Raw genomic sequence first — 11,539 nt, 5'->3', positions numbered from 1 at the left:
TTACAAGCATTTGGATGAGTTTCTTGAAGTATGTTCCACCGTAAAATACACGGACATGCCGGAAGAGGTCTTAAGGCTTAAATTTTTTCCATTCACCCTTAAAGATAAGGCAAAATATTGGTTTAACAATCTTAGGCCTTCTTCAATAACTTCTTGGGCGGAAATGCAACAAGAGTTCTTGAAGAAGTACTATCCGATTTCTAAGACCAATGCTATGAGAACCTCAATTCGAGAATTTTCACATGGGGATGGAGAAACATTTCATGACGCATGGGAACGCTTTAATGAATTACTTAGGAAGTGTCCACATCATGACATACCCAAATGGCAATTAGTTCAATATTTCTTTGAGAATTTATCGGACAATTACAAAGGCATGGTTGATGCTTCCATGGGTGGCTCTTACATTGATAGGCATGAGGATGATGTGTGGCGTCTTTATGAGAGAATGAGTGAAAATTCTTTGCATCGTACTTTATCTTCAAAGAATGGTAGAAATTCTAGTGGTAGGAATAGTGTTGGCTTACATCAAGTCAACCACTCCAATGAAATTGCCGCCGAAATGAAATCATTATCTCAAAGGTTTGATTAATTTTTGTTCAATCAAAACTCAGCGAATCAAGTATCTTCCTTCCCTAACTATTCTTATTATGCATCTAATGAGACATGTATAACTTGTTCAAGTGTTTTACATTCTACTTCCAATTGTTCCTATGGATATGTGCAAAGTGAGCATCATGAACAAGCAAGTGCTGTTTTTGCTAATCAAGGGAACAATCCTTATGGCAATCATTACAATCCTAGTTGGAGGAATCACCCGAATTTCTCTTATAAAAACCAAGGGGAGGGCTCAAACCCTTCCTAAGGCGGTTTTCAAGGAAAGTATAGTCCACCTCCAACGCAAAGCCAAGGTTCCCAAGGTTTTAGATCATCATACCAATCACAAGGAAACTAATTTTCAAATTCTAATTTTCCCACTCAATCATATTCCCAAGGAAATGTTAGAAGTCCCGCTTTTGAAGAGAAAGTTTTGACCTCTTTGGGCACTTTAGAGGCAAACACACAATTATTTCATTCTCACTCTCAATCCATTGCTAAACTAGAAACCCAAGTAGGGCAAATAACTAGTACTTTGAATGCAAGAGAGAAGGGAAAAATGCCTTTGAATGCCCCACAAAAGCAACAATGTGTTGTGGAGACTCATTCCTCATCGGAAGGTCACATAATAGAGCATGTCAATGCGGTGACTACCTTGAGAAGTGGAAGGATTGTGGATAACCAAGTGGGTGTGTCCAATGAAGAGAGTGAACCGGTGCAACCACAAGTTGACACCCGTTCCGTTTCATATCATATTCCTCCTTCATTGCATGTGCATAACCATATGAATGAGAAAGTTATGAAAAGTGATTTGAAAAGTGATTTTGAAAAGAAAGATGTGCAAAATGATTTGAAAACTTCTTGTGTTGAAGAGACTTCGAAGAAAAATTTTGAAAAGGTTTTTGAGCCAAAAGCTCTATTTCCGGATGCTTTAAAAGAATCCATTTCAAATGACAAGCAAAAGGCCAAAGTAAATGAAATCATGGACGTGTTTAGGCAAGTGAAAGTCAATCTTTCACTTTTGGATGTAATCAAGCAAATTCCAGCTTATGCCAAATTCTTGAAAGACTTATGCACCCAAAAGAGGAAGAATAAAAGCCAAACACCTAGAAAAGTGGTCTTAACCGAACAAGTAAGTTCAATTTTGTAGCATAACACTCTCCCTAAGTTTAAGGACCCCAGTTCACCTACCACTTCATGCATCATTGGTGATCATATCATTAATCGGGCTCTTCTTGACCTAGGAGCAAGTGTTAATCTTCTTCCATACTCGGTATATGTCAAATTAGGTTTAGGAGACTTAAAACCGACGTCGGTAGTTTTACAACTTGCCGACCGATTAATTAAAAAGCCTAGGGGTATCATTGAGGATGTCTTGATTAAAATTGATAAATTCTTCTTTCTTGTTGATTTCGTTGTCATTGACACGGAACCGATCCCAAATCCTAAGAGCCAAATTCCCGTTATCCTTGGCTATTCTTTCTTGGCAACCGTGAATGCCAATATTAATTATAGGACAGGGATAATGAAGATCTCATTTGGCCACATGAAGGTAAAGTTGAATATTTTTAATCCAACCCCCAATTCATTTGACAAGCATGAAGAGATTAATGTTGTAGAAAAATGTCATAACCTTAAAAATGAAGGAATTGAATTTTTGTGTGAGACCAAGGTTTCCAAAAGTCCATCTTCAAACTTGAAATCAAAGAAAGTTGTTTTAAAATCTTGTTTTGAAAGGGCGTGGAAGCCCAAAGATTGCATTGACCAAGGACTAAAAATGTCTTTTGAACTTAATCCAACAAGCTCCTTAAAGAACTATTTGTTGGGTGGAGATCAAAACACTTATCACCCCATTGAGGAGGGGATGCACTACCAGATGTTTGATCCGGGTTAAAAGAGCCCAACTTCTTGCTAGAGACGTTAAAGACTAGCAAGACATTTTGTAGGGTGTCAAAACCCTATTCCTCCCTCATTTCTATCTTTAATTTCATTTCTTGCAAAGTCTAGATACTTGTTTTTGGTTCATATTCATTGCTAGGAACTTTGATTAGGATTGCATGCACTTTTATGTTGAAATTGAGCATTTTGTAAAAGTTCAATCGATCTCCAAGGAGTATTCGATCGATCAAACTTTGTCCTGCGTCCAACACTTAGGAAATTTTCAACCTGCATTCACCTGCATCCAAATCACCTCTTTGTCCCATCGTTCGAACTTGTTCTCAGATCGATCACAAGTTCTTAGATCGATCCAAACTTAAAGTTTGATCGATCTTGAGTTCCAACACTTAGAAAAATTTCTGAATCCAAAAACCTGCATATTTTTAGCTCTCTGTCAGATCGATCGAACATTTTACTCAGATCGATCTCTGTTCTTCATCTCACTATCTTTGACCTTGCTTTGACTTTTTTACTTTAAAATTCCAAAAATATTTTATTTATTTAATTTAATTTATTTTATTTTCCAAAATTCCCAAAAAGATTTTATTTTATTCAAAAATCCAAAAAATTTCATTTTCAATTTTTAATTTTTAGTTTTAAATTTTTAATTTTTAATACCAAAAAAAAAAAAAATTCAAAAATTTCCAAAATTTTTTCAAAGAGAGATCATTTTAGTTCGATCGATCTAAGGTTTCAGTTCGATCAATCGAACTAGTTCGGGGAAGTTTTTAAAAATGAACTGAGGGTTTGAAGATCAATTTCATAGATCGATCTAACCCTCTCAAACCCTATCCCTCTCATCGCCACTGCACCCATCTTCCCCATCTCTGGCGAGATCCAAACGTCGATTCTCTCTCTCTCTCTTCTCGGATCTTCATCTCATCTCATCCTTCAATTTGGGTAAGATCCGAATCTTATCTTGTATTTCAAGCTTTGATTTGCTACATACATGCTTTAAATGTTAGATCTATGCTATTTTGATGATGGAAATCTCCATTGATGAAGCTTCGACTCACTTTGTATATTTGTGTATATATGTGTATATATATTTTGTTAGATTTCTAATTTTCAACTTGATTTTGGGAGTATAGGCCTTCTTAGGTGATTAGGATTGATGCCTTGTGTGTTGATAGGCCCATGACTTGTTCGTGAAGGCCCCGTGCCATCCACGTCACAGATCTGTGACTGTCCACGTTCTTCGCCGAGTTCAATCGATCGAACATATTTCTCAAATTGATCGAGTGAGATCGATCCAACTTAGTTACTTAATTTCTCAGATCGATTATGAGAGATCGATCTCAAATTTTTTGTGATCGATCAAACTTCATAGATTTCATATACATATTCCATGCATCTTATCTTGTGTCCATGTTATCTCATTCATGCCCAATGCCTGTGATTTTCCACATTGGATGCATTTTACACTTATACTGCTTAGCATGTTCACATCCTGTCACTTCCAAAGATTCATGTCATTTATCTATTTTGTCTATCATGCTTGACATACATGATTCTATTTTGTGATTTAAACTTTTTATTTTGGCACTGACTTCCCTTGTAAGATTTCAATTATTTTTCAAGCCTTGGCTCGGGTCAAGACTGTAGCTCACGGACACTATCACCACCGAGGTAGGCAGATTTTGGATGACAAGGCCGGTCCATCTCGTGCCCAGGACCCCATCCAGGAGGAGCCAGCTGAGCCCACACAGTCTCCACATTCTGACAGCAGATTACACTCTGATGCCGTTGCATCTCCTTCACACGATGACGCTGAGGCTGAGCACATACCATCTCCACCATAGCCAGCTCAGTTAGTCGAGGAGTTAGACTAGCCATTACGCAGATACTCATGCCTTCCAGTGGCGCACAAGTTAGTCTTCGACACAGATTTCTTCTCCCGATCGGTGCTTACCCGATCCACTTATGATGATATATTACGGAGAGGCCTGGCAGCCATTCTTGCACCTGTCACATACCTGGTGTTACCCAAGGCTAGTACGGATGTTCTTCTAGAACCTCCGGCCTGCCCCGTGTAACACGGCAGAGCTGAGGACCTCCATTGATGGCCATCTGATTTCTATCACTATGGATACATTATCCAGGTCATGCCATTATCCAAATGGGAGGGCAGTCATGTGGATAATGGCATGACCTGGATATAGACAGCCAATGCCCTGCGCTCATCTGGAGTATAATGAGGAAGCTCTATGATGATCACATTAGCAAGGAGAGGCCCAAAAGGGCTAAGTCTCTCCCATTTGGCCACCTCATCACCCAGATCTTGCTAGACCAGTGCTATCTTTTCCATCCACGGGAGCACCTTGAGAGAGGATCCTGTCACTTCCAGAAGAAGGACTGGGATAAGAGTTACAATACTATTATTAGGAAATTACAGGATGACGCAGTAGAAGCGGTAGAGGAGTTAGAGGCTGAGGAGGCAGCAGCAGCAGTAGACCCGGCAGCGAATGATGCAGCAGTCGATCCGGCTGCCGTACACATGGACATTGATTTAGAGCAGCCTGCCAAGGACGCAGAGTAGCACTCTCCAGCTGGGTCACCCATTCACACACATAAGCAGACTCAGGCTTATCATTCTCCAGATCCAACACCTGAGGCTCCAGATCATATACGCAGCTTTGGAGAGCATCTTTAGGCTCTGGAGGATATAGTGGTATCTATCCGTGCAGAGACTGTCGCCCTTAGAGCTGACATTGCTTCCCTCTGCACGGATATCATAGCTGCATTTCGTGATCTATCCTAAGACATCCGCAGAGCACGCCCTGCCCATCCTACCTCATCCACCTAAGATTCCCAGTCCCTCTTCCTTATTATACTTGATATTTGTGATACTTGCTACATTTTTGTCACTGCATACTATTTTTGCAGTCGGTCTGTCAGCTTTGATTTTATGATGTACTATGCACTTTATCCTGCTTTATATATATGCTTTCTTTATGGATGTCATATTCTTATATTTTTATATCTGTCTGTTGACTCCATCAGGTGTATCTCAGTGACTTCAGTGAGAGAGAATACTGCCTAAAATTTTTAGGACCACCCTTTTACCACTCTCTAATTTTCAGTTGTTATCCCATTTACACTTGCATGACCACTGTGCACTGTATTATCCCCTTTTTTATCTGATGAGTTTATCCAAGTGCCAAAGTTCAGGACTAGTATACTCTTTCCTTTTATCCTCTTTCCACATTGAGGACACTGTACCATTTAAGTTTGGGGGTAATAGTGCTTTGCAGTGTTTGTTTTTAAATGCAAAATTTTGAGCATATCTTGTGTATTTGAGGAATTTTCTATGATTAGTCCATTTTAGTGATGATTTTGATCTTTCGAGGACTATATTGCTTATAATTTAAAAATTGCTTGACTTAAGAGTTCAATACTCCTTGTATGCCTTGTGGATGCCATTTAGGAGTAAACTTTTTGAAAGATTGATATCTTGCTTGCATTTGTGGTTTACATCATCCCGATTTTGTGATTGTTTTGAGATTCACTCTAGGATTCTACACTAGCACAGGCACACACTAGCATTCATTTGTGGGGTACATGCTTTGTTGATTATTGAATTAGTTATATTCCAATTGGACTAGTAGTGCATTGAAAGCTTTAATTCTTGATAAAGGTGGATAACAACCCCTTTTCACTAAGTAGCCAGGATTTTAGCCTCATCAAGAATTGAACTTCTCGCGCCGAAAGGTGGAGGGCCCAAACTCTAGGTTAATAAATGATCAAAAAAAAAAAAAAGTTGCAAAATCAATAAAAGTGAGGACTTCTCCCAAAAAGTGAGAAGTGGGAAATGATTAGATGGAGGTTGTCTTGATTTGTAGCCTAGTTAATTTGAGCTTGTAAGTCCGTAGGGGTGTTTGAACACCTAATGCCCTAAAGCCATCTAGTTTGGGAGTCATTGACCTAACGCTCAACCTCATGAATCGCTAGAAAGCTTAATAGATCAACACATTGCACTATGCTTCCATCTTTGATCCTATGAATAAATAAAAAAAAATCGAGTGAAAAGAATAAGCGCACCTAGAACAATAAAGCTTTAATAAAAAGGTCCACTTTTGTCTTGATGATCGGTACTAGATTTGTGTGCTAGTTTGAGGGTAAGGATGTGATTAATTCTTTAGTTGGCTAAGATAACAACATATTTGATGCCGGTCCACTCAAAAAGGATTCTAGAGTTATTTTGATTTGTATGATCATTGTTTTGATGTGTGGAGGACCATACTTGTTTGCTTGATATTGAGATTTTGGGAGATTGCTTAGAAATGTTTGAAACATTGCATACTTGAGGTAGTTAAGGATACTAAAGATAGAGTGGGCTGGATCTGACCCGAGAGGAAAGCATCGGGTTGGGCAGCAGGTTCTAGTCCAAGCTTAAAGAGTAATACAACAGGCCCAGCACCTGAGATCCACCGGATTGGTTCAAGCCCAAAAGGAAGAAGGCCCGAAGACTAAGAGCCCAACATAAGAAATTAGCTATAACATTTGTAATTGCCTATAAATAGGCATAGAAGAGAAAGAAATTGGAAGAGAAAATGAAAAATGTAATGAAACGCTAAAGAAATTTGGAGAGATATTTTCTTGCATTTATAATTGGCACCGTCTGTGGGAAACGTTGAAGATTGATTCATGTTTGATCAACATCATGTTTATTCAGACTGATTTGCGAAGACGAAGCTTGATTTCTGGAAGTTGAATCCAGATCTGAGGGATTGCGGTTTGTCCTTGAGAGGTTCTTGATTCCTGATTGATTTTGAGAAATTGACGTCAGATTTATGCAGTGGTGATTCATTCTATTGTGGCTCGATCTGTCAAGTTCAAAGCCAGGAAAACTCAGATCTAGCAAATGGTGAACGTAATTCATAAAATTTGAGTCCAAATCTGACGTGATTCATGTTAGAGAAACTCATATCTGATTTGGAATTTGTAATTCATGCCTTTGCTCCGTTCCGGAATGATGACTGGGGGTTAAAGCTCCAATCCGGTAGAGAATGTCCAGCAGATGAAACTTGATGAGTTGATGAACATGATCGAAGATCTCAGGAAAGAGAATGCAGAGCTAATGACTGAAATGCAGCGTCAAGAAGCTCCGGTGATTCCGTAACCGCTCCTGGCAGGAGATTTAGTTCTATGTCCTGGTGCTGCACATCATGGTTAGGAGGCAGGGAACAACCAAATATATCTTCGCCACGAGGAGGTCCGACCAAATGATTTGCCGCCAAATTCTCATCGTGTTGATGATCGTGAAGGATCAACTCACGTGGATCCACGGCGTGAGCAAATCAGGTGAAACGAAGCCATAACTTTCGATCCATATCACGAAATGCTCGACCGAGAAGAAGCAATGGGATTTGATCAGCACAAAGCTATATTGCCGTGGCGCAAGGAGTTTATGGAGGAAAGATCATTCGATCCGTCTTATCGGCCTTCCATGGCAACATTCGATTATCGAAGTTCAGAAAGGAGATCTATAGATCAGAGAGCTATCACAGGGTTCCAAAGGGAGAATGAAGCCCTCCGCTCAGCAGCTTGAATGGTGGACTCGCCGTTTACCGATGAAATTCTGAATGCTCCGAGTCCGAGGAAATTCTCCATGCCCGTTTTTATTCTGTTTGACGGGACGACCGATTCGATTGATCATGTATATCATATCCAGTTGAAAATGGCCTACAAGTCTAGCTGGACCAGTGCTCAATTGGTTCAAGAACCTACTGAGGGGCTTAGTGGATAGTTTCCGAAGCTTATGTGATTGGTTTATAAGCTAGTACTATGGGAATAAACATCCAGCAAAAGACATTTCGAGCCTATTCACAATGAAGCAGCATGAGGACGAGCATCTCCAAGCTTTTCTTACTAGGCTTAACCTTACCAAAAGCATGGTGATTAAATATCATCCTTCTACAGTGGTTCAAGTGTTTAAATTGGCCATGACTTATGGCACTCCATTCTACACAAGCTTAGTAGTGAATACACCGAAGACTATGGATGAACTCAATGAAAGAGCCGATAGTTTTGTGCGTTTAGAAAAAGAAGAGACAGCCAACGCTCGAAAGACATCCATCATATCCACATAAGAAAAAACCAAAGCAAAGATCAGGTAAAAGTAGGTTCAGCCACAGCGTCAGACCTCCAAGAAATCTGAGAAGAGGCCCAAAGAGGAAGAGCTGGTTACTCTATTAAAAGTCACTTTAGCGAGGCTGTACTAAGAAAATAAAGATAAGTTCCGAACTCTTTTACCAATTAGACAGCCCCTCGAACAGAGGGACCAGTCTAAGCATTGTGCATTCCATTCTGACTTTGGCCATCAAACTAATGAATGAAGGAACTTAAGGAGATAAGTAGAAATGCTGATAGCCAGAGGGGAGTTCGCAAGTTATATTCAAGGCCCGGCGGTAGAACAGAACTGACTGATGGAGCAAGTGAAGAGGAATAAGAAGCCGAGCTCCCACAACCCACATCTAGTTCGTATAATCAATGCAATTCATGGTCGGCCGGAACCTAGCAAGGAGTAAGATGAGCTACTCTGAACGCGTTTTTGTCAAGCACAAATGAAGAAGAGGATCGGCAGTGTGAATGCCCTGCACCAGCAGAGCGCATCAACACAGATAAAGTTTGATAAGACGGATCTGCTGCATATTTAAATTCCTTATGAAGATCCGTTGGTTGTCAGTTTGACAGTGGCAGAATACCTGTACGAAGAGTTCTAATCGATCCTGGAAGTAGTGCGAATGTCATGCCGAGGGACACATTTTATCGGTTTGAGATCAAGCCAGAAAAGGTCAAGCCCACTGGAAACCCCTTATTAGGATTTGATGGCAAGAGGGTAGAACCCATCGGTATGGTGGAAGTGGAAGTACAAGCTGCGGAAAGAGTTCTGATGAAAAATTTTGTTGTTATTGAGATCCACCCCTCTTACAACCTCCTGATGAGAAAAGGGTGGATTCACAGGGTACAAGGTGTTCCCTCCACTCTGCATCAGGTCATGCAATGTCTAGGGCCAGACGGAACTAAAGTGATTGATATTCATGGCGATCAGGTGGTAGCAAAAGAATGCTATTTCGTAACATTAAAATCTGCTGCAAAGAGAAAAGCTCCCATCCGCTTTGCAAGCCCTAGATAGCAATTACAGGAGCCTCCACCCAGTTGAAGTGGGGAGGAGGAGTTGGGGAACTTGACTGAAGAACCCCTTGTTAATGTGCAGATCGATCATAATAAACCGGAACGAACGACCAGAGCGAGAATAAGACTCGACGAAGGAGAGAAGCATGAGTTAATTGATTTCTTGTCTCGAAATGCTGATGTGTTTACTTGGAGCCACTCAGACATGCTCGGAATAAGCCCTTCGGCATCTTGCCACTCCCTCAACGTCAATCCGAATGCGAAGCCTATAAGGCAGAGGCAGAGAAGAATCGCTCCAAAGCGTAACCGGATCATAGCCGAGGAGGTTAATAGATTGCTTGATGCGGGATTCATTAGAGAAGTATATTACCTAAACTGGCTTTCGAATGTTGTAGTTGTGCGAAAGAAGAATGGGAAGTGGCGAGTATGCATTGATTTCACTAATTTAAACAAAGCTTGTCCGAAGGATAGTTTCCCGCTACCAAAGATTGATCAAATGGTGGACGCCACTATTGGATACGAACGTTTAACTTTCTTGGATGTTTATTCTGGATACAATCAAATCCCCATGAACCCGACTGAGGAGGAGAAAACTTCTTTTGTAACCGAACGAGGGACCTATTGCTACAAAGTTATGCCGTTCAGATTAAAGAATGCTGGGGCAACTTATCAGAGATCTGATCAACAAGATTTTCAAGGATCAGATGGGGAAGACTGTAGAGGCTTACATTGACAACATGGTGGTGAAAAGCAAGAGAAGAGTTGACCATTTGAAGCATCAGTAGGACGTGTTTAAGGTATTGGGAAGATATAGAATGAAGCTTAATCCAACCAAATACTCATTCAGCGTGAGTTCTAGTCAATTCCTAGGGCATGTGGTTAAGCATAGAGGAATCGAGGCTAGTCCAGCCCAAGCAGAGGCTCTGACCAAGAATGCTGAACCAAAGACAATTAAAGAAGTACAAGCCCTCACCGGTCGGATAGCTGCATTGAGCCGGTTTATTTCTATGCTGTCAAATCGCTGCAAGCCATTCTTTGATACCATAAGAAGCCATAGGAGATAGGCCTGGGGGGATGAACAGCGACAAACGCTAACTAGTTTGAAAGAATATATGCGGAGCCCTCCAATCTTATCTGTTCCCAAACCAGAAGAAAAGTTATTTTTATACCTCGGGGTATCTAATATTGTGACGAGTGCTGTTCTGATCCGCTGCAAGGAAGGAGCTCAGTACCCAGTGTTCTATATCAGCAAAACAATAACCGATGCCGAACGAGTGATACTCTCACTCGTAAATGCAAAAAGGAAGTTAAGGCATTATTTTGAATCCCATCCTATCATCGTTATGACCACTTTTCCAATCAGAGTAATCCTGCATAAGCCAGACCTCTCGAGGAGAATAATGAAGTGGGACATAGAGTTAAGTTCGTTTGACATAACGTATGAACCCAGAACGGCTATTAAAGGGCAAGCAGTGGCTAATTTTTTGCTAGAATGTGATTCAAAAGATGTGGAGGAAGACCTTCGCAGTTGTCTATGGAAATTCTTCGTAGATGGATCCTCAAATCAGATGGGGGCAGGCATTGGGATCAAACTACAGACGCCAGAAGGCACATTCATGAGTCAAGCGCTCAGACTTGAATTCCGAGCCATTAATAATGAAGCAGAATATGAAGCGTTGCTGATGGGACTTAAGTTAGCCAACAAGCTGAAAGTCAGGAACTTAACCTCATTTAGTGACTCACAGTTGGTTATTCGGCAAGTGAATGGTGAATGTGAAACTAAGGATGAAACAATGGAGGTATACCATTCTGTCGTCATGCGCGAGGCTAAAAACTTTGATAATGTCAAGTTCGTCCAATTACCGAG

At 40.6% G+C, this 11,539-nt stretch overlaps 1 protein-coding gene and 1 pseudogene across 1 annotated transcript; one reads left to right on the top strand and one right to left on the bottom strand.

Moving 5' to 3' along the window:
• Nucleotides 1–219: 219 nt before the first annotated feature.
• Nucleotides 220–318, bottom strand: LOC132315316 (small nucleolar RNA R71; annotated as a pseudogene).
• Nucleotides 319–8,963: 8,645 nt separating this feature from the next.
• LOC132314009 (uncharacterized) lies at nt 8,964–10,405 on the top strand. Its single transcript, XM_059812933.1, has 3 exons — nt 8,964–9,061; nt 9,208–9,589; nt 9,755–10,405. Exons 1-3 carry the CDS (start codon nt 8,964–8,966, stop codon nt 10,403–10,405), a joined length of 1,131 nt encoding a protein of 376 aa, XP_059668916.1.
• The last annotated feature ends 1,134 nt before the right edge of the window (nt 10,406–11,539 follow it).

This window comes from Cornus florida, unplaced genomic scaffold (genome assembly GCF_030987335.1).
Source record: "Cornus florida cultivar Cherokee Brave unplaced genomic scaffold, ASM3098733v1 CherokeeBrave_3.0.0_Hap2_Chr06, whole genome shotgun sequence".
Taxonomy (NCBI): Eukaryota; Viridiplantae; Streptophyta; class Magnoliopsida; order Cornales; family Cornaceae; genus Cornus; species Cornus florida.
Note: the sequence above shows the minus strand (reverse complement) of the source record. Positions and strands in the feature narration are given on the sequence as shown.

Excerpts from the sequence above, each read along its gene's own strand:
- LOC132314009 (XM_059812933.1), top strand. The coding sequence starts at position 8,964 with ATGGAGCAAGTGAAGAGGAATAAGAAGCCGAGCTCCCACAACCCACAT. Across the intron at positions 9,062-9,207 it reads CGGCCGGAACCTAGCAAGGA|ATCCGTTGGTTGTCAGTTTG; the intron begins GTAAGATGAGCT and ends TTCCTTATGAAG. Across the intron at positions 9,590-9,754 it reads TTGATATTCATGGCGATCAG|ATCGATCATAATAAACCGGA; the intron begins GTGGTAGCAAAA and ends GTTAATGTGCAG.